General features: G+C 43.8%; 1 protein-coding gene across 2 annotated transcripts in view; it reads right to left on the reverse strand.

The window, feature by feature from the left end:
* Nucleotides 1–10,068: 10,068 nt before the first annotated feature.
* The window catches only part of RASSF3 (Ras association domain family member 3), a 75,576-nt gene continuing 58,188 nt past the window's right edge, over nt 10,069–27,456 (reverse strand). The window contains exons 1-5 of one of the 2 annotated variants that reach the window (XM_061130818.1): nt 23,206–24,186; nt 22,080–22,187; nt 19,795–20,023; nt 18,069–18,178; nt 10,069–12,750 (exon numbers count right to left, since the gene is read on the reverse strand). In XM_061130818.1, coding sequence (XP_060986801.1) covers nt 12,601–12,750; nt 18,069–18,178; nt 19,795–20,023; nt 22,080–22,187; nt 23,206–23,265 — 657 coding nt within the window. In that variant the 5' untranslated portion in view covers nt 23,266–24,186 and the 3' untranslated portion in view covers nt 10,069–12,600. Of the gene's footprint in view, nt 12,751–18,068; nt 18,179–19,794; nt 20,024–22,079; nt 22,188–23,205; nt 24,187–27,456 lie in introns of those variants that run through there. The other variant, XM_061130813.1, reaches the window with a different exon arrangement.

The following is a 27,456-nucleotide window of genomic DNA, read 5'->3' on the forward strand; positions in this document are numbered from 1 at the left end:
ACTGTAGAACCAAACACCATACACATGTAGTATTTGTTTCATCTTCTTTCTCTACCCTCAGTGGGTTTAATCGGCTAGTCATATGTGTGCCTTGAAGTCTGCTGTGGCAAGAGCAGAGAACCTAAGGCCCCCAGCTGAAAACTCGATGCAGAGAACTTTACTGATGGCCTAGGGATTCCTCCGTAAGACAAGATTTACATGTGGAACATGGGAGCTGGCTTCAGGAGGACCACAGAACAGATGACAGTTCTAAATCTCAGTCTTTGAGAGGACGCTTTCATGACACTTTAAGCTGGTGAGACCTGAGATCTAGATCCTCGTGACTGGCAGCTCTGACATGCTGATAGGTCCTCAAAGGGCAGAGAAATACAAAGAATGGTTGTAATTACCCTTTATTGTGATAAAAAGGGCTCTGCAGACTAGGTTCTTTAACTCGGTTTACCCAAGCTCATAAAACTAATTAGTCAGGATTTCAAAGATCTGGCTTTGAAGACATCTTTATATTAAATTCTGCTGTCTCTCTGATCTAAGAAGGATTTCACTCTCATAGATCTGAGTGCCTACTCTGTCTGGAAGTGAGCTGGGTTATGAAAGAGAAATATTCTTTTTCTGACCTCCAGGACATTATCATGTAGATTGAAAAGAAAACTTGTCCCTGATATCTGTATTTACAGGGAAAATAGTTTCAGACTAAGAAGGAGAGTTGACACTGCCATTCAAATGGTTTCTTGTCCTGCTCCACAGCCTGACTTTTCAAAACAGAAAACAAAGCTCCTCTGACAAACCTTTAAATAGACTCACCAAGAATAAGGGCTCAAATAAGTAACATCAGAAATGAAAGGGAAGACATTACAACTGCACCTCAGATATACAAAGGAGCCTAAGAGAGTACCACAGTTAATTAGATGCCAACAAATCAGATAACTCAAATGAATAAATTCGTAGAAACATACAACCTTCCAGGACTGAATCATGAAAAAAACAGGAAATGTGAATAGTCTAATCACTAGTAAGGACCAGGTAGCCTCACTGGTGAATTCTACCAAGCGTTCAAAGTGGAACTAACAACAGTCCTTCTCAAACTCTTCCAGAAATAGAAAAGGAACACTTTCAAACTCATTTTACAAGGCCAGCATTATTCTCATACCATACCAAAACCAGACAACAACAGGTCAATATTCCTGACAAAGAGGCAAAAATCTTGAACAAAGTATCAGCAGACTGAATTCAACAACACATTAAAAGGTTCACACACCATGATCAAGTGGAATTTAGTACAAGGATTCAAGAGTGGTTCCATATCCACAGATCAATGTTATATACCACATTAACAAGATGAAAGATAATCATCTCAACAGATATAGAAAGAAAGATAATCATCTCAACAGATAAAGAAAGAGCATTTGACAAAATTCAGCATTCATTTATGATAAATGGTTAAAGAGGAAATGTACCTCAACATAAAAGCCATAGATGAGAAGTCCACAGCTAACATCTTATTCAACAATGAACACTTGAAAACTTTGAGCAGGAAAAGAAACAATTGACCAGGGTTCAATCTTTGGTCAGGGAACTATTTAATAAGATCCTGCAAGCTGCACAACACAGCCAGAAATAAGAAGACAAGGATATTAAGAGAATCCCTGTGCACTGCTGGTGAGAATGTAAATTGAAATAGCCACTGTGGACAACAGTATGGAGGTTCCTCAAAAAATTAAAAATAGAACTACCATATGATCCAGCAATTCCACTTCTGGGTATTTATATATATATATAAAAAAAAAAAAACCCACTAATTTGAAATCCCATATTCACTGCAGCATTATATATAATAGCCAAGATACAGAAACAACCTATATATTATTTACAATAGCCAAGATACAGAAGCAAGTATCCATCAATGGATGCATGGATAAAGAGGATGATGTATATATACACGATACTATTCTGCCATAAAAATGAATGAAATCTTGCCACTTGTGGCAAGATGCATAGACCCTAAGGGCATTATGTTAAGTAAGACAAAGAACGACAAATACCTCATGATCTCACTAACATGTAGAATTTAAAAAATAATAATGAACAATTTCAACAGGAGAGAAAACCAAGCTTATCGCTATGGAGAACAGATATGGTGGTTGCCAGAGGTGGGGGTTGGGGAGTAGGACATACAGGTGAAGGGGGTCCAAAGGTACCAACTTCCGGTTATAAAACCAGCCGTGGGGATGTAACGTACAGCACAGTGACTAGTTAGCAATGCTGTATCACATATTTGAAATTTGCTAAGAGTACATGTTAAACATCCTCATCATAAGAAAAAAAATACTTTTGTGACCGTGTATGGCAATGTATAACTAACATAATGACCAAACCTAATTTACCAAGAGAAAATGGGACAGACCTCTAGCCAAAACCTATAAAACAGTAGGTGCCTGGAACAGGGCAGAGCTGCCCCGTGGTAGAGGCGCAACTTGTCTCCAAAGGCAGAAGAAAATCTTCTGCACGTCATATAACTGAAAAGCATAAGTAAATACCAGTATGCAGCTGTAACTACCAAAATCTAGTAGAAGCTTCTTTATATGGTTGCCAAAGTGTTGTTCTCAGCACATGCTGGAAAACATTTTAATGGACTCTCGGCTGGCAGGCCCGAGACAGAAGTCCAAGCCTTCCCTCCAGAGGGTCTCTATTACCCACGAAAGTTAGTGCGTGGGAGAGCCCAGCGCAGGGGCGGAGCTGCTGTTTCAGCAGCTGCCGCAGGCCAAGATCTTGGCTTGGCTTCTGAGGCACCTGTTGTCCAAATCAAGACCATCAGACGCTACTCCTTTGCCTCGTCCTAATGCTAGGAAAGGAGCTCAGAAATACAGCCGCTTCTGCTTAAGCCCTGAAGAAAAGTGGCTTCCCTATGTCCTTTTCTTCCCCAGGCCTCCTGTGTTTCCCAGCTCCTCCGAGATCACATGAGTAGCAATGTTATTAGACCTGACATCAACACAAGAACTTGGATCCTTTTCAGCAGTCTGGAATGAGGGACCACTTACTGAGTCATCTATCAGGCAGCCTTCAGCCAGTGACTGCACTTTTATGGATGATTCCATAGAAAATGAACCCTGGGATGCTGAGTCTGGTCTTCTGTACCACAGGGGAACACAAAAACTGGGGGGTATCGGTCATCCCGCCCCCTTTCTCCCTGTATTGCCACTTAGGGCCCTGGTGAAGGGTTCAGCCGGGGGTGAACACTGACTTTACAGGGAGAGGCAGGAAGCCTTGCAGAATAGCCCCATTCCTTCTCCAAGCTGCCCAAGTGGCTGTTTCCAGACACGATGAAATGTTTAGTCCCACAGATGTCATGCCCCCCAGCTCAGAGAGCTGACATGAGCTGAAGACATGCCCCAGCCCCCACAGAGATTGCTATCTGGGGTGAGAATTCACACACATGACAACACCAGACGAGAAACAAAGGCCACGGCCTCCAGATGACACCCACACGTGACCCTCTGGTCTGGATCGCTCAGCACCTACAGGAACGTGACGGCGTGGGCAGCCCTGGTCCCCGCAGCTCTGAGCCTTGTGGGTCTAACTTGTCAGAGAAGACAGACAACGCCCTGCCATTATATTTATGGGGGGCACATGGAAAGGCACTGAATGTAGATTTCTTGGTCTGTTAATTGCCCTGGATCTTGAGTGTTTTGCCTTCCCTAAGCATGAGTTTAGAAAACAAAAACAAAAAATTTCACTTTGAAAAAAATGTCCCTCTTGGAAATTACATCCTAGGTGATGCTTCTTAGATGAATGTCAGTGTCAACATGATATGTAAACATCCTGGCCCAGCGATAAGGCAGCCATACCACCACTCTAGGAAGAAGAATTTGAAAAACAGTACCACCTTACACTACATCAGGCTTTACAGGTGTAGAATACCATGACCTTCATTATCTTATTTGGTCCTCATGAGTCTGATGAAGAAAGCAAACATGATGCCCTCTCCACTTTACAGGGGGGTAAAACAGCTGGTCCAGGGCAATTGCTACTGTAAATTTTAACTCTGCCCCTGCCAAAGATGAACTCAGAACCCACGGAGAATTATCTGTAAGTTCCTTTCTCGTAACAGGAAAGACAGCAAGAGTAACGCCAATATAACACACTACCCAAAGAAAGGCTTGAGAAACCAGTGGCTATTACGTAGAAAATTTTCCTGTAAATCATAAATTCTGCCAGGTAACTCCGACTCATCCTTAAAAATCTTAGCTCTAGATCACTCCCTCTAGGAAGCCTTCTCTAAAAGCCTAAAGTAATAAACTCTCACAGTGCTCTGTATTTCATCTTGGTGACACTTGCCGGTTTTCATTACACATGGAAACTGATGCAAACCAGTTTCAGTGAAGACAGGACCATGATGTTTTCTCTCACCATAACTGACACAGTCCTAACATCCTCGGGTCATTTAAAATACTTGCTGAATAAAAGAAGTTAAAACACTTGGTGTTCTACTTAAGTTTCTTTTTGTGCGAAGAACAGAAAAAATATTAGAAGTGAAAAGTTATTTAAAAAATTTAAAAAGGATTGTTGTAAGAATATAGGTATCACAGAACCCAACAGTAAAACAGACACACTCATTCCTCAAATATGATTACAATTAGTCCTAAGCTGTTTGAAGAAAAAGGAGGGAGGGAGGGGAATAGGAGGGGGAGGATGGAAAAGAGGGAGGAAACTATCATAATTCACATTTTAATAAGCAGAAATCTTACTGTATTTCTAATAATATGAAAGTAACCTTAAATATTAAGTTAGAATAGTATTGATCATGTGCATTAAAGTTATAATACTGTAAATAACTGTGGGAGGGAACCAAACAGTTGATGGTACCAGTAACATCAGCATTTGTCACTTGGCATATTTTTCAAAACTAGGCAAAATTAGGAATGTGTAGAACTCACCTTTTGTTTTTCCAAAAAATAACACTAATTTTTAAGGACACTTATTGCAATGCAAGGACTTAAAATATGAACATATCTATAGTGATGTCACCACTCCTGTTGCTAATAGTGGTGTTAATAATTTGCATTCTCTCTTTCTGGCCTGGTCAGTATGGTTACAGAATTATCAACTCTACTGATCTCTTAAGAACATACTTTTGGTTTCGCTGATTGTGTTTGTTTTCTGTTTCATTTGTTACCACTCTTTATCACTTCCTTTCTTCTGCTTACTTTGGGTTTGCTTTTCTTTTTAAGAGAAGGTTGAGATCATTCGTTTGAGCCCTTTCATCTTTTCTAAGAGGCATTTAGTACCATAAATTTCCCTGTTTTTACTCTTGACCCCATTGTAGAAATGCGCACATGAGTACAGAGCTCGTGTAAACAAAGATGATTCCTTTCTGAGGGAAGAGGGTACCAGGAGAAATTCAACAGCTAACAAATATCAGGTAGGTTCTGCATTTACTCTCTTCACCTTCCAGAGGCCGCACAGACTCTCCTCTTGGCTTCTTGCTGCCCCATTCTGCCTTCTCTGAAGTCTCTCTCTGCTTCTGACACAAGGCTCAATGGTGGGTTCAGTCCCCTGGCTCATGAGTACCCATCACAGACTAACTACAATTCCTCTGTTTCTTTATTTAGAATTTTAAGAAAGTCTAATTGATCAACAGTCTTGTATCCAAGGCCTAACTAAAGCCCAGTTAGCCATGGTTGGGGCACAGGGTAACAGTATACAGAGGACCACCCTCTCCCGGGCTAAGTGAGGCATGACAGGGGGTCTCTGCAGGCTGGCCGTCGCTCTCAGTGTGGACGTAACCTGTTTAAAGAGAACTATGCACCTGGATACATCCCTTCAACCTATGAAATACTCTGCAGAGCTCTAAGATTTACACTTAGTGTTTGGGAAAAAACATGGGGTGCTTGTTAAAGTAGGAGATTCTCAGGGCTTAGTGTTAGCTTTGGGGTAGGGTATAGAAATACCTGCCTTTTAAAAATCAGCACCTGTAGGCAGTCCATAAAGAAACCGAGTAATAACCTCATTTCTGTCTTGAAAGCTCATCTAACAGATCTTAAACACTACCCTTTGCCAACTACTAGCTTCATGACAACTTTTTCCCCGAGAACTATAGTGCCTCTGCTTGGCTCACCTTACTTGGAATAGAACAAAAATTTGAAAAGCAAGCCGGGAGCAGAAGGCGCCACGAGGGATAGGAACATCATTTCCGGCCTCACCCACATCCTGCCCACTAGCTTGTCTTCCCTGACACACAGACCCTTCCCTAGCACACAAACTCCTGCAGAAAGTTTATCTGGAACTAAGGCAATGAGGCTTCGGCTTTTCTGAAGGCTGATAGCCAAGTTTTCGATTTCTAAGGCTGCTGTGTATTCTCAGACAAGCATCTTTTATTGATCAGGCATTTAATAACATGCTCAGTTTTACCTAAAAATCATGGACTTGGAACATTTTCCTTGAGCGATCACACATGCATGAAAAAGATGTGAATTTAAGCTGTCACCTCTCAGCCCATAATTCAAGGATTCTAACTTGTGGTAAGATACCTCAGGGTGCTGCTCCAGAGTGACTAGAACTTTAGCAAACTTTCTCTCATTCGAAAATCAGAACATCCTCTGGATCAGAGTCCCCTAGAACTCCAGAGAAAAGGAGCTGCACAGGCTTTAATTAATCTCCTGTGGCCACACAGGGTGGCTAAGCCAGGGGAGGGTGCACACACTGGGTCACAAGCAGACCTGTGGCTGCTGAAGACAGGGGAGCATTCACGTAAGCCTCCTTGCTTAGAAAGATCAAAACCAGCTCTCCTGGATAAAGGAACTCCCTCCCAGACACAAAGCCAAAACCCAACTTCTTTGAAGTTTACAAAGAGTCCTGATACTTTCTGTTTGTGTGCAAACATTTAAAAATGCCAATACTCACCTTTCTCAGAAAGGGGAAGAGGAGCTTTCTGAGTTCAACTGCCACCAAGTGGGTCACCAGTGACTTTGGAAACTAATACGAAGATCAGAAGGTCTGTCATCTGCCTGGTCAGTCTCACCTTATAAAGAGAAAGATCTGCCAAAAAACAAACCCAAAATGAAACCCCAAACTACTAACCTCTAAAAATCCAAAAACCAGGAAAAATTTAAAAACCAAAAAATCCTACAGATGGAATTAATACATTCAACTGACAGCTATTTAATCTGCCCACTCCTTTCCACCACCACCCCTTAGCCCCATTTCTCACCCCATCCTTATACAAACCTGTTTTCTTAATTAAGCACTTAATTAAGCAAGTAGTCATTCACACCAGGCAAATGTATACTTCCAAGAATTTGCATACTTAGTTTCCCGTGTTTCTTTGGAGAGGCTCATCCTTGCTCAGGAAGCAAAACTCCAGCCTCCACAAAGTATTTAGTGGTTCCTGGGAACTATGACTTCTTGAAGCTATTCTTCTAGTGGATCCAGGGAATTATCTTATTAATTGCAGTGAGAACATGAGGTTCGGTTAGCTACCCTGTCAGCTTCTTGCATGCAACAGAACCTGTAAATGAAAACACAGGTAGGCATCTCCTCTGTAACTCAGTATAACCACTTAAATGGAATGCTAAGTGAACACCAACAAAAGGATGATAGAGCGCTCTGACATCAAGCCTGTCGCCTTCCATTTCCCACAAATCCCAACTCTACTAACAGGCCTGATTTCAGTTGAACTGCCCACTATAGACATTCTGATGGGCCCTTACTGGGCAGTTTTACTGAAAACCAGGGTAAAGCTTACAGGGAAAACTGGTGCACAGGAGGGCCATCTTTTATTCACTCACAGAGTGGCCATGGGCAGGCTGCTGGACTTCAGTGGGTTTCTGTCTCCTCATCTGTAAAATGAGAGTGTTGACAATACCCATCTCATGGCAGGGAACTGAGTTAATACATATTAAACTCGTTAGAATAATGCCTAGAACATGGTTAAGCACTATGTCTGAATTTGCCATTACAGTACAGAAGGTCCCCAACTTAACAACAGTTTGACTAATGGTTTCTTGACTTTACAATGGTGTGAAAGTGGTATGCATTCATTAGAAAATGTACTTGGGATTTTGAATTGTGATCTTTTCCCAGGCTGGTGATATTTTTTTTTGTTTATGAAGGTAAACAACCAATATACTTATAACATTCTGGGGAAAAAAAAAAAAAACCATTCAGTACCCAGACAACCATTCTGTTTTCCACTTTCAGGAGAGTATTCAATAAATTACATGAGATAGTCAACACTTAACACACTTTGTGTCAGATGACTTTGGCTGACTGTAGGCTAATAATGCATGTGTCCTGGGGAGGTTTAAGGTATGCTAAGCAGAACTATGATGTTTGGGAGATGATGTGTATGGAATGCATTTTTGACTTACTATATATTTCCAACTTATGATGGGTTTATCAGAACATAACCCCATGGTCAATCAATGAAAATCTGTATATGGGGCTTCCCTGATGGCTCAGTGGTAAAGAATCCACCTGAAAATGCAGAAGACACGGGTTCGATCCCTGATCTGGGAAGATCCCACACCAAGCCCGTGTGCCGCAACCATTCAGCCTGTGCTCCAGAGCCCAGGAGCTGCGACCACTGAGGCCTATGCACCCTGCCTCCTGCGCTCCACAGCAAGAGAAGCCACTGTGGTGAGAAACCCGGACCCCACAGCTGGTGAGTCGCCCTTGCTCAGCACAACTCGAGAAAAGCCTGTGCAGCAACAAAGACCCAGTACAGCCAAAAATAAGTAAATAAAAATTATATATATAATAGGTATTTTAATATGTATTATATATTTAATATTATTAATAATATATACATATTATTATATAAAATATATTTTAAATAATATATATATAAACACACATATATAAAAGATCTGTATATAAACTCCTCCTTTCATTCAAAAACAGAAAAATTCCTAATTAGGATCACCTGACATAGTCCCAAAACAGTGTACAAATCCTTGAGAACTAACTTTGCAACATAAGAATATTCATTTAATTACCAACTGATGACAGATTCCTTGGGCAAGAAGCAAACTCCCTTAAAGGGATAAACATTCCCAAACATTCCCAACTGCACCTTGGGTAAGTAACCCAGGCCGAACTTCTAAACTAGATTATTCTGGATATTTTTGTGAAAAAGACCGATGTTGAGCCATCATTTCTATCATAATATTTTCACTTGCAAAGCAGCTATGGCACTTAGATGTTCTCCCCTCCACCGGTTGGTACAGCTTTGCGCCTACTTCCCCACCTCCTCTAAGGGTTGGTGCAGTAGTAAAATCACTCGTCTCCACCAGGCTTGGAAGCCTATGAAGAGAAGCAGTTGTGTACCCAATCCTGTGAAAGATAGTCACAGTGACTCAAGAAAATATAGATAATTTAACGTTGAAAGTGGTCTATTTTTAAGAGTGGGAGGGGACCTCCCTGGTGGTCCAGTGGTTAGGGAACCACCTGCCAATCCAAGGGACATGGGTTTGATCCCTGGTCTGGGAAGACCCCACATGCTGAGGGACGACTAAGCCTGTGTGCCACAACTACCGAGCCCATGCGCTGCAACTACTGAAGTCCACGCTCTGCAGCAAGGGAGGCCATCACAATGGGAGCCCGCCCACCACAGCTAGAGAAAGCCTGCGCACGCAACAAAGCCCCAGCGCAGCCAACAAATAGATGCATTTTTTAGGTGGAAGGTCTCAGGAAAGGACTAGGTGGTGGAGGAGACTTGATGAGGAGGGACAATGGTCTATCTTGGCCGTGGTCACAGGGCAGCCACTTCATAGTAATTCTTTATTCACATGCTTCACACACTTGTGTGTATACACTTCATACACCTCTAAATATATGTATATTTCACAAAACAACTATTTCAGGAATGTGGGCAGATACTTACCTCCAGTTATCTTCCCCAGATGGTAAGGCAAAGGAAAGTGACATTTGGAAGAACAAACGTGAACCATGCAAGCCTACTGAAAACTGTCACATTTCAGCCCATGTCCACAATTACCTTCAAGAGCAGTTCCTCCCACTCCCATGACCTTCTTTTATCCAGCATATTGCCATAAATAAAAACACACAAACATGAACTAACAACTTCAACTTTTAATAATGGAAACAATTTGCCATTCCAGAAACAATTTTAGGGGGAAAAAAAAAACCTCTTTCCCCATAAAAATAAACTTAAACTCATGAAAATTATAAATATTATAATTTTTTTTTACTTCTGTGATTTAAAATGCTCCCCTGCAATACCACCCCTTCATTTAACCTCGTTCCTGTACCATCATATACTGAAGAGAAAACAGTATTACAGCAAAGCTTAGATAGTTTAATTTAACATAAGAATTTGTACAATAACTTTTTAAAATCTGTGGCCTCGGTGGCCTCTTACACATTAAAAATGCGGCAGTCACCAGTGTTCGGGAGAGACCATTGGTCTTCAAGAATCATGAACCAACAGGACTTCAACACAGTAAGTTTTCCAAATTGAAACTTGTAGTGCAGATGACAATGAGCGAGGTCCCGGATCATACAGACGAGGATGCCTAATTTAGACAATCTACTTCAAGTAAAAAAAAAAAAATTTCACAGATACCCATCAGGTAACTACTTTAAGGTTCGAACAGTGTCTTAATCTGAGAAACAATGGCTTCACAAAATATGAGCTTACTGGGATGGGTAATTAAAAGACCAGGTGGTTGATAACAGTACACTCACACCAAAGCCATAGTCTGAATAGTAAAACCAGTATAAAAATCATGAAGGCATTCCCTGAACAATGAAGGTAAAGAATTGGTTGACAATGTCACTAAAACCTCACTGAGGCACTAAAAGGAACTTACATGCAAAATTAAACAAGATGTGCCATACATATTTTATAGCTAGTTCTACCTTTTTTTTTGGTTTCTTTCCAACTTTCCTTAAAAAGCTTAGGAAGATATGATTGTCTCAGTAACGTGTGTGGCATAGCAGAAGCGACACATCTGCCTCCAACAAGACGGGTGTTCTCTGAAAAGTCAGAAGAACCACCAAGAAGGGAACAGAAATGCAGTTCTTAAAAAAGGCACAGTTCACTTAGGAGGCAAAGAACTGAAGCACCTTGGAATTTCAAAAAGAATCCATTAGGTGTCACCAAAGTGTTAACAATTCCTTGGGAATTTATAAACAATATCTAGACTACGAATAGACTGGAAGGCCCCTCTGGAAGCTCAACACACCTTTCCTGTTGTTTTCAGATTAACTACTGCATAAAATGAGACTATTTAACCTGTTTTAAGGAAGGCTCCTATTGCACATGCACTTCTTTGGTCTGCAGGAGCATGCACTTTGGTTAAAAATCTAAGAAGCCCCCTCCTCTGTGGTCCGCCGGGAGTGGACGCTGCCCCCCGCCCCCACTTTCCAGTCACCCTTCGGAACTGAGGACCTGATGGTCGTCCAGGCCTCCTTAATCCACACCCCTGTTCTACGGCCGAGAGGAGAAGGGAGAGCAGTGAGGGGAGGGAAGGAGGAAGAAGGGAGGGGGAGGCTAAAGGGAGACGAGGGAGTGATTGTCAAACAAGAGTGCTGAGAGCCCCTCACTCTACAAATCGCTCGACAAGTCCCAGTCGGGGGGTAGGGGGGTTTGGGGGGCCGGGGGGTACACTGCCTCCTCCCGAACTCCTTTTCCACTTTGAAAAGCAACCCCAGGGGGAGGCTGTAACGTCACAGGGGTCAGCGCTGGCGCTCACCGCCCGGCGGCCCAGAGGAGCTGCACCCATCAGACCTTCCGCCCGGGAAGGGCGGGGAGCGCGCAGGTTCGCCAAGATGGCGGCTCCCCCTGCCTTCCATGGCCGGCGGCCAGTTCCTCCTCTGGGCCTAGCTCCTACTTTCTTTGGTTTCCGTTCCCACGTTTTACTCACCAGGAAATCAAGCACTATGACAATGCATTTAATGTCTCTAAACTGAAAGCTTTTAACCCCGCAACAAGCAAGTTCACCTCCTTCTCCACCATCCACTTACCCAAACCACCTTCCCTCGGGGCTCCCCACCTCTACCCTCCAACTTCTTCCATCCTTCCTCTTTCCTCTCTCTGTCAGACTCCTCCAAAATCCTTCACCAACTCCTCAGCGCCCCTAGCTTCCTGTGCCCTTCAATTCACATGAATTGTTTCCTCCGACATTAAAAACAAAACAATAAAACCCAGTAACAGACAGGTAGTTTCAACGTAAGACAAGTATTCAGAAAGGGTCCTTGTTAAGCTTTTAAAAAATCATTTGCACAACCTTAAGCTTAACATCATCATATACTCAACTAAAAGAAAATAAGGGAAAAAAAACACCTCAAAGTCCATGCTTCAAAGCACTCTAGAATGCTCCAGATGAGACCACAGGTTCACAGCTTGCCAAGAGGTAACACCGTGGGGCCGTTAACAGAACAAGCTTGCGGAATCCCTGACAGAGGACGCCCAAGCTGCAGGATGCTGCGTGACCAGTTTGGGGAAACTAGATCTAGAGATTTGTAGAAAGGAAAGGCCCTAGCATCATAGGGCAAGAAAACCGCCCTCCGACAAGAGAGACCCTGGCTGCCGGTGCACACGCAGGTCCCGCGCCGTCCCTGAGGGGCAGGGAGCCCCACACTTTACCCCGGTTTCCACGCCTGGCTGAGGGCTTCTTCCAGCTTGTGTCTGTAGGCCGCATAGCGCTCCTTCAGGTTCTGTAGCTGCTCGTCTTCTTCCTTGTCCAAGATCCTCAAGAAATTCTGTAGCTCTGGCAGGCTGAAGGCTTCCCACTGTGAAGGAACAAAAATGAAAAATGCCAGGTGTTTATTAATTCAAGACTTAGGAATGAGGAGGGCGGGGAGCACAGGGGAGTGTGATTGCCTTGCCCTCCTGACTCACACCGCCCAATGCTGCCCGGCCTCCTCAGAAGGCCTGGTGGACAAGAGCTGAGCCTCCGGACCAGCCTTACATCCCCACCTCGTCTCATTCCCACCGCCCGCTGCTCCCCTCCTCCCAGCCTCCTCCAAAAGGGCTCTAAGAGCAAATACCTAACTCCATTAGACACTAACCCACAGAAGCATGAAATGGAGCTCCACACTCCCTCCTTCCTCCCTCTCCGTGGGTTCCTCATTGTCACTGCCTTCTTCCCCAGCTCCCACGATCAATCTCACCCCCTCCTATCCACCACCATCTTCCCCTCCAACCCTGGGATAGCCTCCTAGCTCCACTTTTCCATTCCCTAATCTGTTCCCCCAAACAGCCAGCCTGAATACTCTCTCTAAAATGCCAATCGAGGCATGACCATCCATGTCTGGAATCATTCAGTGGCTTCCTGTGGTTGTTTCTGCTAAGTCTTAAAGACCGTCCCCTCTCCAGTCCCATCTCTGTCCCTGCGCCCCTCACTCGTTGCCCTCTGTGGCTCTGCACACATTTTCCCCTCCTCCACTCTGCCAGTGAACTCCTCCTCAACCTTCAAGTCCCAGATGCCATGCCACTCTCTCTAAGAAGCCTTCCATGATTTCCTTCCCTTCTCGCTCAGTCAGGATTATGTCTTTTAGAAACTTTCACTGAGCACTGGAAGCCCTGATCACAGCCTGATCACAAAAGACCTAAACAGTATTACAATTATTTGGTTAGTATTTCTCTTGTCTGCACTGCATCTGTTGTACTTCCAACTATATGGGCTTTGTCTTTGGCCCTTGAGCTTCTGACTTCATTTTCCCTAATATCACCTGGTACTCGGCAGGCACAAAATGTTTATGGTATTTTTCTAAAAAAAAAAAAAATTTTTTAAGCAGTAAATATCAAGAAGGGTATGTGGCATCACCTGGGAGGTTTCTTTCCAAACTACACCTCCTCCCCTCCCAAAAGGAGGCCCTCAGTCCTGGGCTGAGCACCACTATCTCCATTGCCAGGAGCAATGTCTGATGGGGGGACTCCCGGGGTATGGAAAAAACAGGATAAGCTATTACAAGTGCAGAGAGAGAAGACAGAATAAAATCACCAAATGGATCGATGACTGAAGGAAATTGGCTCTTGGAGACTGACTGAGCTAGTTACTAAAGAAAGTGAGAAGTGAAGCGGGAAAACGAAACTGTCTACATTGGAATACTCGGTTAATTTGAAAATTAACAATTTATTTTTCACATAAGTTCTCCAAAATAAAGACATTATAAATTAGCATCTCCCTCCCACTCTCTGACAGCTATGGAAAGTTTCTTCTCTCAATTCAGTTAACCTCAAAAACTTGAGACACAGGCATACTATAGAGAGGTCAGAAAAGCAATCCAGAACATTAGAGCACAATGTAAAGTGAATTTCAAAACTAAGCCAACATAATTCCCTCCCAGACAATGCAGCTCCAATTACACTAACTAAACTATGTGCAACACTCAGAAACTAGGACCAAGAAAGATAAGATGCTGACAAGACTATGCTGATATGACTGACTTGCTTGCAGAGGGCAGACTATCAGTTCAGTTTAGTTCAGTTCAGTCACTCAGTCATGTCCGACTCTTTGCAACCCCATGAACCACAGCACGCCAGGCCTCCCTGTCCATCACCACCCCCCGGAGTCCAAACCCATGTCCATCGAGTTGGTGATGCCATCCAGCCATCTCATCCTCTGTCGTCCCCTTCTCCTCCTGCGTCCAGGAGCAGCATTAGGGTCTTTTCCAATGAGTCAACTCTTCGCATGAGGTGGCCAAATTACTGGAGTTTCAGCTTCAGCATCAGTCCCTCCAATGAACACCCAGGACTGATCTCCTTTAGGTCCAAGGGACTCTCAAGATCCTTCTCCAACACCACAGTTCAAAAGCATCAATTCTTTGGTGCTCAGCTTTCTTCACTGTCCAACTCTCACATCCATACATGACCACTGGAGAAACCATAGCCTTGACTAGATGGACCGTTGTTGGCAAAGTAATGTCTCTGCTTTTAAATATGCTATCCAGGTTGGTCATAACTTTCCTTCCAAGGAGCAAGCGTCTTTTAATTTCATGGCTGCAATCACCATCTGCAGTGGTTTTGGAGCCCAAAAAAATAAAGTCTGACACTGTTTCCACTGTTTCCCCATCTATTTCCCATGAAGTAATGGGACCAGAAGCCATGATCTTAATTTTCTGAATGTTGAGCTTCAAGCCAACTTTTTCACTCTCCTCTTTCACTTTCATCAAGAGGCTCTTTAGTTCCTCTTCATTTTCTGCCATAAGGGTGGTGTTGTCTGCACATCTGAGGTTATTGATGTTTCTCCCAGCAATCTTGATTCCAGTTTGTGCTTCTTCCAGCCCAGCATTTCTCATGATGTACTCTGCATGTAAGTTAAATAAGCAGGGTGACAATATACAGCCTTGACACACTCCTTTTCCTATTTGGAACCAGTCTGTTGTTCCATGTCCAGTTCTAACTGTTGCTTCCTGACCTGCATACAGGTTTCTCAAGAGACAAGTCAGATGGTCTGGTCTTCCCATCTCTTTCAGAATTTTCCACAGTTTATTGTGATCCACACAGTCAAAGGATTTGGCATAGTCAATAAAACAGAAATGGATGTTTTTCTGGAACTCTCTTGCTTTTTCAATGATCCAGCAGATGTTGGCAATTTGATTTCTTGTTCCTCTGCTTTTCTAAAACCAGCTTGAACATCTGGAAGTTCACGGTTCACGTTTTGCTGAAATTTGGCTTGGAGAATTTTGAGCATTACATTACTAGCATGTGAGATGAGGGCAATTGTGTGGTAGTTTGAGCATTCTTTGGCATTGCCTTTCTTTGGGATTGGAATGAAAACTGACCTTTTCCAGTCCTGTGGCCACTGCTGAGTTTTCCAAATTTGCTGGCATATTGAGTGCAGCACTTTCACAGCATCATCTTTCAGGACTTGAAATAGCTCAACCGGAATTCCATCACCTCCACTAGCTTTGTTCATAGTGATGCTTTCTAAGGCCCACTTGACTTCATATTCCAGGATGTCTGACTCTAGGTGAGTGATCACACCATCTTGATTATCTGGGTTGTGAAGATCTTTTTTGTATAGTTCTTCTGTGTATTCTTGCCACCTCTTCTTAATATCTTCTGCTTCTGTTAGGTCCATACCATTTCTGTCCTTTATTGAGCCCATCTTTGCATGAAATGTTCCCTTGGTATCTCTAATATTCTTGAAGAGATCTCTAGTCTTTCCCATTCTGTTGTTTTTCTCTATTTCTTTGCATTGATCGCTGAGGAAGGCTTTTTTATCTCTCCTTGCTATTCTTTGGAACTCTGCATTCAGATGGGACTATCTTTCCTTTTCTCCTTTGCTTTTTGCTTATCTTCTTTTCATGCTATTTGTAAGGCCTCCTCAGACAGCCATTTTGCTTTTTTGCATTTCTTTCCCATGAGGATGGTCTTAATCCCTGTCTCCTGTACAATGTTACGAACCACCATCCATAGTTCTTCAGGCACTCTGTCTATCAGATCTAGTCCCTTAAATCTATTTCTCACTTCCACTGTATAGTCATAAGGGATTTGATTTAGGTCATACCTGAATGGTCTAGTGGTTTTCCCTACTTTCTTCAATTTAAGTCTCAATTTGGCAATAAGGAGTTCATGATCTGAGCCACAGTCAGCTCCCAGTCTTGTTTTTGCTGACTGTATAGAGCCTCTCCATCTTTGGCTGCAAGAATATAATCAATCTGATTTCTGTGTTGACCATCTGGTGATGTCCGTGTGTAGAGTCCTCTCTTGTGTTGTTGAAAGAGGGTGTTTGCTATGACCAGTGCATTCTCTTGGCAAAACTCGATTAGCCTTTGCCCTGCTTCATTCTGTACTCCAAGGCCAAATTTGCCTGTTACTCCAGGTGTTTCCTGACTTCCTACTTTTGCATTCCAGTCCCCTATAGTGAAAAAGACATCTTTTTTGGGTGTTAATTTTATAAGGTCTTGTAGGTGTTCATAGAACCGTTCAATTTCAGCTTCTTCAGTGTTACTGGTTGGGGCACAGGCTTGGATTACCATGATATTGAATGGTTTGCCTTGGAAACAAACAGAGTATCAAGTGCCAGCCAAAACCTCAAATTTTAGACTTGTGTACCAAGCTATCTCTTCAAAATGAGAGTGGATTTTAAAGATTTCAAAACATAAAATCAAAAGAAACTTCCAAAATGTCCCAAATCACTGTCTTCCTAAAACTCCCCTAAATAAACTTCCAATTTACGCTGACATATAAACATACTCTTTACCAAGTATGTTTACATACATTTCTAATTTGTGACTCAAAACCACCTTTTCAAGTTTGTAGTCCCACTTTACAGATTTTAAAACTGAGGACTGAAAAGAGCAGATTTACCCAATGTTGTGCTCCTAATTTGGTAAAAGCAATGGCAGGAAGCAGAGTCTTGGTTTCTTAACTTTTAACCTAGAAACTAGTCTCACTGCATCACAAAATGCTCTACATGGACAATTCGTGCCATTTCCAATTCTAGACAAAAGGCTGAGACCCAGAGCTTGAGAGATTTACTCAACTGACACTTGATCTAGAAGGACAGTCTAAAGTGCCTTTTCCTTCAACTGAACTGACCTAAATACAATCCTTGGAGAGAAAATGGAAAATAACGCACGTATAGACATAAATTCTTAAATTATCTGGGCAAAGAGGAAAGAAAGAGTCTAGAAAGTTAAAATGGCTTTCATAGTAAAGAGACTGTGTTTCCCTTTATTCCCTTTAGAGCAAAGGAGCCTGGAGACTTTGATTACCAGCGAACATATGGAGAGTGTCAACTTTCAAAGCACAGCTGGATTAGAGTAATTTGGAGGTGGAAGGGGTGAAAATGAGTCTGGGAGGTGATAAAGTTTTAAAAAAAAAAAGTGTATATCCTCCCACCTCTGAAAATTACAGACCCAAATAATGAGTGTTACAAGAAAATTATACTGTAGACTAACTCTGGGTTCATTTCTGACAATTCAAAAACACCCTGCCTGCACAGGACCACCTCTCCTCCCATGACAGGCAGACACACACATTCCCTCTCCCCTCCCCACCCCTCCTCCTCCGCAGTCAGTGGCAGAGTCACTGGACCAGAGCGAAAACAGGACCAGCTGGTCTGCAGAGTTTAAAGCAGGAATGAACAATCACTTACCTCTCCAATTTCATGTTCGCGAAGAACAAAACTGAGTGTGTCTGTTCTGGGACCTGCTACCAGACGCAGGTAGAGTGGATGTTCCCGGTCCGAGAGCTTGCAGGCGTAGACTGGTGAGAACGAGAGGCATGTCACAAATACTGTAACACGACATCATTGCCCTCCCCATCCCCAGATCAACGCAACAGTGTGATTACCTCAGCCACCTGGGCACCACCCTGCTCATCTTGTCACCAATAAATAGCCCACAGTGGAATGAATTCTATACTATTTCCATTCTATCTGCATAATGTAAACTGGGCCTTGATTTAAAAAGGAAATCATTCTTGAGAATGAATTTAAATGAGTATCACTCTCAAAATGGGCTTATAATTAATCCCGTTCCTCCTTTTAGAAAGCAAGATAAACCTAAAACAGGATCTGCAATCCCTGCAACAATAAAAACATACCTTCCCAAGAACATGAAATCAAAACTCTAGAAGCAAATTTTCCTACAGATTAATTTAGATTCAGCAGGCACAAACAAAGCAGTCTGTCTGAACGCAAGCTCTGCATACACACACACATACACACACACACACACACACACACACACACACACACACACACACTTTCTCTCTCTCTCTCTCTCTCCCCCCCCACCTTGTAGGGTTGAAAGATTTGCCTTGTGGGTAATATGTCGGTAGGATGCTATTACTGTTAGATTATGCAGCTAAAGACCAGGTGGGGCACGCAAAGAAGGTGGCAAGACAAAATGCCATCTGAATTGATCTGTATTATTTTCTCCCTTTCAGAGACCACTGCATTATACATTATATATACATCTCCCCCTGGAAATGTAAACCTCCCCCCACTCTGAGCCTGTGGCCTCTGAAGGAGGGGAACCTCGGCCTATTCAGCCCTGTATTCTGCAGGCTCGGCCCACAGTACGTGTTGAAGAACCGTGAACATACTCAGCATCTAGCTGGGTTTAACCCCAGGCAACCAAGGGACTTTCCCATCATGCCAAGGTGAGTGGGTTTTCTGCCACACAGCTGCTATAGGCTCAACTCAGAAAAACTAGGGAAAGCACAAAATTCACATATATACACCATTTTCAAATCAGCACTTAGTGAATCACTAAATCCCTGTTGTCCACCATCAGTATCAATTTCTGTTCAACGATGACCTGACCTGGAATATCTTATTCAGTAATTTAAGATTCTTTTTAATCCACTGATGGTGGGTATTAAGTTCAGACAGGTAGAACTCAGATCAAAATGTTATTCATCCACTGCATGTGCCTCTGGGGGGGTGGAGGGTGGGGGGGGCAGGGTGCCAACCCATCCCAGGGTCACACCTAGCATGAGACAGGCTAAGGGACTGTGCCATGGACAGAAGCCTGCAAGTTGACCAATCACATCCAACGTCAATGTGCTACTGAAAACTTAAGCACAAAGACATTCTTCTTTGTGCTGGGTGGGGTGATGGGGGCGGGGGGAGGGAGGCTATCCCATAAATCCTCCATAAATACCCATCACATACTTCACATACAGATACCTCTGGGCTCTCAGACCGAGAGCTGTCCACCTGAAAAACACAGCCAGCCAGGATGCAGTCACCATTCATTCCAGAATACGTCCCCGGGCTCTGACATAAGTGACACAGGTACACCCACCAGTCTTCCACGAATGAGGTCAAAAGACAGAAACAAAAGCAGGGACCATTTTCATTTTAAGCATGGTACCTTGATCTTCCCGGTGACACCGCTTATAAAGTGCAAACTTGGTAGGGCTCTCGGTCACAAGAAACTTCTTAAGCAGGGCCTCAATCACTTCGCCAACGGTGTTCGTGCTGCTGATGTGAAGGGTGTTCATACAGCCATTGCTACTGGGAGCGGGTTTTCCAGCAGTCTGTGAAGGTTTGCAGAGTTCCATCTGTACTTTAATGAAGCCAGTGTAAATCCCATTTGAATTCTGAGGCAGGAAGAGGAACACACACATGAGCTGGGCATTTTAGGGCAGGAGCGTATCAAAACAACAACAGAAAAGGAAGGTGAAACACTCCCTCCCTTGTTCTCTTCTTTTATGGCTCTGGGGCAGAGGCTCACTCAAGACGGCCCCTTAGGAGATGACCTCGGAAAGGTTAACATACTCCAGGAAAGGGCTTCTCAGGCAAGGTCTGCAGGGCAGATGTGGGGACCAAAGCCTGCAAAGCTGCATGTGAAAGGTCGGGGCCCACGGGTGAGCCTGCCATCCCCTGGCACAGATGCTGGCCAAACCACAGGCTTGTTAAAGCTTGGGGCCATGTGCAGGCTAACTGCTCAAAGGAAACAACGTCTCCAACTGATGACCAGCTATTACACGAAAAAGGAAAGTCACAATTAGGACTCTGAAATACTTAAGTAACAAGGAGCAGACGGGAAGAAAACAAGCTATTTTCATTCCTAGTGGCTAGCCTATGTATCAGACATTACCAACTTTGCTTAAACTATTTTATATAGTGTAGGATCCCCCCCTAGCGTGGGATACACAATGAGGCACTTCAGACACCTCAAGCAGCAATGTTTTTACAACAAATTAAAGTTACAATGTAAACCATAGACATTATTATACAAACACTTGTGTTTTCTTTTGTTTTTTTGTTTGGCGAGGCCATGCAGCATGCAGGGTCCTAATACCCTAACCAGGGCCTCCTGCAGTGGAGTCTTAACCACTGGACCACAGGGGAAATCCCCTGCACTTATCTTAATTGGTGGTAGAATATTTTAGTTGCTAAAAATAGTTATAATGGTTGGTCTTCACTTTTAACTTCTAGTATATTCAGAAAAAAACAAACATTGTAATGCTTTATTTAAATGAGCCTTCAGGTTAAGTTATATATAAATGACAGTTGACACAGAACATGAAAAATCTCCTTTATGGGCCATTGTTTTTCTTCCTTTCCACAAGATCAATTTATAATACTAATTCACTCATTATTCTTGTGGAAAGTATTATACAACATTTCACTTTTTCTTTTTAATCTTTGAAATGACATGGAAATTTGCATCTGTTTTAATCTCCAAGGGGGAGAGAATGTTCTGCTTTGATAAAAACCATGTTTGAAAAAGGAGAAGTAAGACTGGTGGAATAAAGAGGAATAATCTTGAGATTATCTGCTGTCTCCCTTTTTGGGTGGAATCCCACCAGATAGGGATCCTTTCTCACAAGGGTTTATATTTAAAAGCTCCTCCCCAAGGGTCACAGAATTCAGTCGGACCTGTTCTAACCAGGTCGTCCCATCCTTTGCTGAACTCTTGTCAGTTCAGGGTCACTAGACGGCCAGGCAGGGCTTCAAGGGCCCTGGACGCTGGCCCCGAGGGGTGGCAGGTGCCTCAAGGAAGGTCACCACGGGCGGGGAAAGGCCAGGCTGGCCAGAGGAACCTGCAGCGGGCTCTGCTGTGGGCTTCCCTCCTGTGTCACCAAGCCTGGGCTTTGCCCTCCTACACCCTTGCTCCCCTCTGAGCTTCGGACAGCTCCAGCACAAAGCTGTAGAAAAGGCAAAGTTGAAACAACAGTGTAGGAAGCTGAGTGTTACTAATACATGCTCCGTCTTACACCCACAACCAGCTGAGAAAACTCCGAGCTCAACTACATCCCAATCCGTGGTCACAAAATCCTTTCCCTGACACTTCCAGATTTATTTGCATAAGGTAAAACTTATCTAAGGCCTTGTTAGGATCTGAGTTACCGCCCCTGTGTTAAACAGGCAAGGATCACACTCAGTGCTGAGAACCCTTTGGTGGTCATAACATCTTTCAAAATAAAATTTTAGGAAGTGTTGACTGATTTTGAGATAAAGCTACTTCAAAATACAGCTTTCATTTGAAAGATGCAGAAATATCTGGTTTTCTGGTCCTGTATACCTTAATCTTTAAATTTCTGCAAGCGCGATTCAGAGATTTTAAAACATACAGACTGTGGTACCAACAACTTCTAGTTGTCCTTTGACATTGTCAAGCTAAACAGTATTATTAGCATGGGTACTCACCAAGGTCATCTTCAACTTGTCTGTGACTGCTAAGTTGTATTTATGAACTTTCTCTTTGATTTCCTCTTTGCTGAGGTAATTGTGGGTTTCCTTCTCTTTCTCCACATCCTAGAAGAAAAATATGCCAAACCATCCATGAGCAATCACAGAAAAAATGAAGAAAAGCCAGGATTCTTTTCACATGCCGCATAACGACAGCTATGGAGCACTTTACCTTCTCACACACACACCACACACATCCTATGAACTTTACGATTTTTATAGCTTTACAGTCTTTATCAGCAAAAAGTATAGTAGTTAATAAGTGTTAAACTGGCACTAATCACTTACCTGTCAAATTCCACACAACTGCCAGAAGGTAATTTAATCTTGCAAACAAAGATACAAGTAGCCAGACTTCCTGGACCCACCCACTCTCAACCCCCACCCCTCCGGTCTCTCCCCACACTCTGCAGGGGAGGATTTTAGTGAAATCCTCTCTTGACTGTGAAAAATTCACCAACTGTTTTGTCTAAAAAGCTCAACCAGTGCATGACGTCATGTGACAGCTGATGTCAATCACCGATGGCCACACTCCAGAGTCCTGTGGCCCCTGAAGCCAGGCACGCCAGGCAACTGACTTATCCGGCGTTTGCTTCTCCCAACAACCTAACCAAGCAGGCATTTTTACTTCCGTCTCTAGATGAGATCAAGTTCTAAGAAGTAAACTAATCTCCCAATAAAAACTGCTCTGTAGAAGTGTTGGCACTTACCTGAAAAACCTGATCCCAAAGCCCACCCACCCTCAGTAACCCCAAGTACTTGCACCTGGGGTCCTCATTTTAATCTTCGTCAGCATCCCCCCGTTACAGAGACACGGAGGCTAACAGAGGTCAAGTGGCTTGCCGGGGACAACCCAATTGGTTAAGATACCAAGCTCTATTTTAATCCAGGTCCCCTGTGTTGTTTCCACTAAATAGGCCCCCACCATTCCTGTGTAGGTGTTTGAAAACTTAAAGAAAGCCTGCATAATCAGATTCAAACTTGAGAAATAAACTCAAAAAAGAAGAAGGGTCTGAATAACCTTCAAGATAGAGAGGAGACTGGATGATTTAATAATCCTCTAAATAAAACCTTTAAAAAGTACCTCTTTTCCAGCCAGATACATCACCCCATCCTCGCAGCTGCAGGCTATCGGAGTAGGCATTTGCTCCCACCAGTCACTGGGAGCTAGTGTGATGAACACAGCTCCACCAGCGAGGAAAGAACTTGCATGCAGGAGCACTTTAAGGGCTTCAAATCCATTCAGGTCTCACGTTCCTTGACTGGAGACCCAGAGAGGGCTGTGCTGACTCTAAGTCATCTCAGGAACTTTTCGATTCCAGTCCCGTCCCAGTGAGGTCTGACGGGTCAGTGTTGGGAGGCCAGCGTGGTCACTGCCCAGCTTCGGAAGCAAACCTCAAGTCCCTTGGGGGGCATTCTATCTACCAGTGTCAAGTCCCAGAGCAATCTTATTTTTGGTGTCAATGGTTAGGGGAGGAAAAAGCTGTAGTTTAATTAAAGTAACTTTTCAGGAGCTTCCGTGACTATTTCTAAGGAAATTTAAAACATGTCTCTCACATCTCTCTGCCTGACCCACTCTTTCCAGTCCACAACGAGCCAGCTCCAGGTCATGGCTGGAGCAGAAAATGAGAGTCTTACAGCATTCATTATTCACCATGAACTATCCAAAGACTCTTCAAAGCACACCCTAAAAAGTATACAATAAGAGGGGGGAGGGATAAACTAGGAATTTGGGATTCACAGATACACACTACTAAATATTAAAGATAAACAACAAGGACCTACTGTATAGTACAGGGAACTATATTCAATATCTTCTAACAACTTATAATGGAAAAGAAACTGAAGAAGAATCTATTGGAAATAGAACCACTTTCCTGTACATCTGAAACACAGTAAGTCAACTACACCTCAATTGGAAAAAAAAAAGAGAGAGAAAATAATTATAAGATATAATACATGGTACTTCCCTGGACATCCAAGGGTTAAGACTGCATTTCCATTACTGGGGATGAGCATTCAATCGCTGGTTGGGAATCCCAACTAAGATCCCACATGCCACACACTGCAGCCAAAAAAAAGGTTTCATTAAACAAAAAAAATATATATGTAACATTTTTAAAACAAAAGTATACAATGAGAGACCTTCCACTTCATGGGTGTGGGATGTGATGTTGGCAGGGCAAAGGGTGCTGGGAAAGTGCCCCATTCCAGCCAGACCTGGGACTCGGCCAGGTCACCGAAACTCATGCTGAGCCCTGGGCTACTAACCCGAGTCTGCTCTCGTTTCCTATCAGATAAGAAATGATACTGGAGTAGACATCTCCAAAGTGTTTCCCTGCTTTCCGTTTGCAAAAATATGCTTCCACTAGTGCGACCAACGGGACAGGATGGCTCCACTCAAGGAATCAAGGAAACCAAAGGCTCACCATTAAAAATACACAAAAATAGTAAGCTGTCTGAATACTGGCGCGTACATGCGCTCTAGGGGCTTACTACTTGAAGAAAGAAGAAAAGGAGAAAGGCTGAGGGGAGTGCAGGAGAGCAACGGGCAGGTGGCCAGAGCATGTCGGTCAGTCCGTGATCACAGGTTTTGCTGATGACACTGGACTCGGCACCCATCTTGAGGCCTCCTCGGGTCAGCATCCCAGGAGCTTCAGTCAAAGGGGCAGGCCAGTCTGGGAAGAGAAACTTGCCCTGGGTCATCCACACATGCATAACTGAGACAGGCCTGTGTAAACCACTCAGCCGACTTCCTCAGAGATTAAAAACCCAGCAAACCATAGGAAGCAACAACAGAAAAGAGATGGATCCAAAGATCTCCAAGATCTCTTCCAAACCTAAAATCTCATTATTAAAAGATCAACTGCAAAGCAAATCCCAGAGAAGCAATTAAACCCGAAAGGGCTGTGAGCCTGTATTTTCTTTAAATACCTATGAAAAGAAAGTGAAAGTGAAGTCTCTCAGTCGTGTCCGACTCTTTGCGACCCCAAGGACTATAGCCTACCAGGCTCCTCTGTCCACGGGATTTTCCAGGCAAGAAGACTGGAGTGGGTTGCCAGTTCCTTCTCCAGGAGATCTTCCCGACCCAGGGATTAAACCCAGGTCTCCCACATTGTAGGCAGACGCTTTACCATCTGAGCCACCAGGGAAGTCCTTAAATACCTATATATACTTGTAAATCAAGTATAATTGATTTACCATATTATAATAGTTTAAGGTATATAACATAGTAGGCTACCAGCTGGTGCTAGTGGTAGAGAACCTGCCTGCCAATGCAGGAGAAACAGAAGACTCAGGTTCGATCCCTGGTTCAGGAAGATCCCCTGGAGGAGGGCATGGCACGCCACTCCAATATTCTTGCCTGGAGAATCCCTTGGACAGGGGAGCCTGGCGGGCTACAGTTTATAGGGTCGCAAAGAGTTGGACAGGACTGAAGCGACTCTGACATGTAACATCCTGTTTGTTTCAGGTGTACAACATTATGATTTTATATGTACATAAAAATGGTCACCAAAGTAAGTTCAGTTTACATTCATCACCACCCAGAGTTAATTTTTTTTTTCCTTCTGATAGGAATGTCTAAGATCTACAGTCTCCTTCTGTGATCTTGCATTTTTCAGTCAACCGAGGCGGCAACTGTTCACCAAGGCCTAGTCACTCAGCAAATATTTTCTGAACAGAAGCTGTGGGCCAGGCATGCCCCGTGTGGGGACGTCACACAGCACCTCCACGGCACTTCCTGTCCGACATAGGTGTGAGTGAGGCATGCCAGAGAAAAAGAGACTTCCAGGAGGTTAACTAAGCTCAGTTCCTCCGAGGAGAGGAGTCTGGCAGCCAAGGGAGAGGCCTAGGAACCATACCTGAGGCCCTGGAGCGGAGGACACTGGTTTCTCTTAGTGTCGGAACTGGAGAAAGTCTCCTGATTTGGGAAACTTCCAGACTGTTTAACCCTTTAAAAGAGGACACCCTGGCCCTTCCTCTCACACCAGGAAGAATCCTCCTGCGTGTCCTCCAAACACAATGCATGCCTACAGGCTTCCCTGGTGGTTCAGATGGTAAAGAATCTGCCTGCAAATGCAAGAGACCTAGGTTTGATCCCTGGTTCGGGAAGATCCCCTGGAGAGAAGGGCATGGCAACCCACTCCAGTATTCTCGCCTGGAGAATGCCATGGACAGAGGAGCCTGGCGGGTTACAGCCCATGGGGTCTCAAAGAGTCGGGCACGAGTGAGCTCCTAACACTGCTACTACACTAGCAGGACAGAGCCCAGAAGGGAGAAAGCAGATTCCGTGAGTACAAAGGCAAGGAGAAGGTTAAAAAAAACAAACCACGTGGTGGGCGTGGGGCAGACAGCACGGAGCATAAACATTCATCTGCAATTGCATGGCGAGGAGGAAATGGCTTGGTGGCCAGAGTCTCTGAAGGCATCCGCTATTGTTCTTGGCAGCTGGGGAGGGTATGGTGCCACGCCTGAGAGTGTCTGTTTGGGAAGTTACCAGTCAGCTTTTTTATAAGCCACTTTTCTTTTACATTCCCCAAACCCTCCAGTTTCTCAAAGGGCAAGCTCTTCCATGCAAAACCATAAACCCTAGGCTCTTTGCTCACGTTTACACCTAGCAATCTTGGGACGGCTGCTCTTGGGTTTGCCTCAGTTCCTGGGTGAGGTCACATTGCTGTTTTTACACCGGTGAACTTTCATAAGGGGCACGCCCTACCTCCCAGACACACAGGAATCCCAGGCAGCGTGGCTCAGACTGTGTGAAGGGAGCGTGGCCCGGCTCCAGGCTGGAGGGGCTCACAACCCCACTCTCCAAGAATATACAGACCCCTGCGAACCTGGACACTGCTTACACCCTTCCTGCCATTTTTTTGTAATTCTGAAATCATATCACAATTAAAGTTTTTTTCTTCCAGTTTTATCGAGATATAATTGACAACAACACTGTATAACAGCATAATTTCTTAAGTTATATTTTTAACAATAAAAAAAAAACCTAAACAAGTATAAAGCATCTGAGGGTAACTACGAGGGGGGAGCAGGGAGAAAGGGAGAGAGACGGGAGGGGAGGGCGGAGGGAGGGAGAAGGAGAGAAGATGAATATGGCCCTATTGCTCCCTCTGTCTGAGCCTAGTGAAGGCAGGTGGTCTAAGGCTTAGGCATACTTAGATCTGAATCACGGCTCTGCCGCATTCTAGCTGTGTGACCGAAAGTGAGTTATTTAACCTGAGCCTCAGTTTTCTCATCTTTTTAAAATGTACAGAACAATATGAACTTTATAGAACTGTTATGAAAATAACAGCCATGTCTGACTCTTTGTGACCCATGGACAATA

The sequence above is a fragment of the Dama dama genome, chromosome 3 (assembly GCF_033118175.1).
Source record: "Dama dama isolate Ldn47 chromosome 3, ASM3311817v1, whole genome shotgun sequence".
Classification (NCBI taxonomy): Eukaryota; Metazoa; Chordata; class Mammalia; order Artiodactyla; family Cervidae; genus Dama; species Dama dama.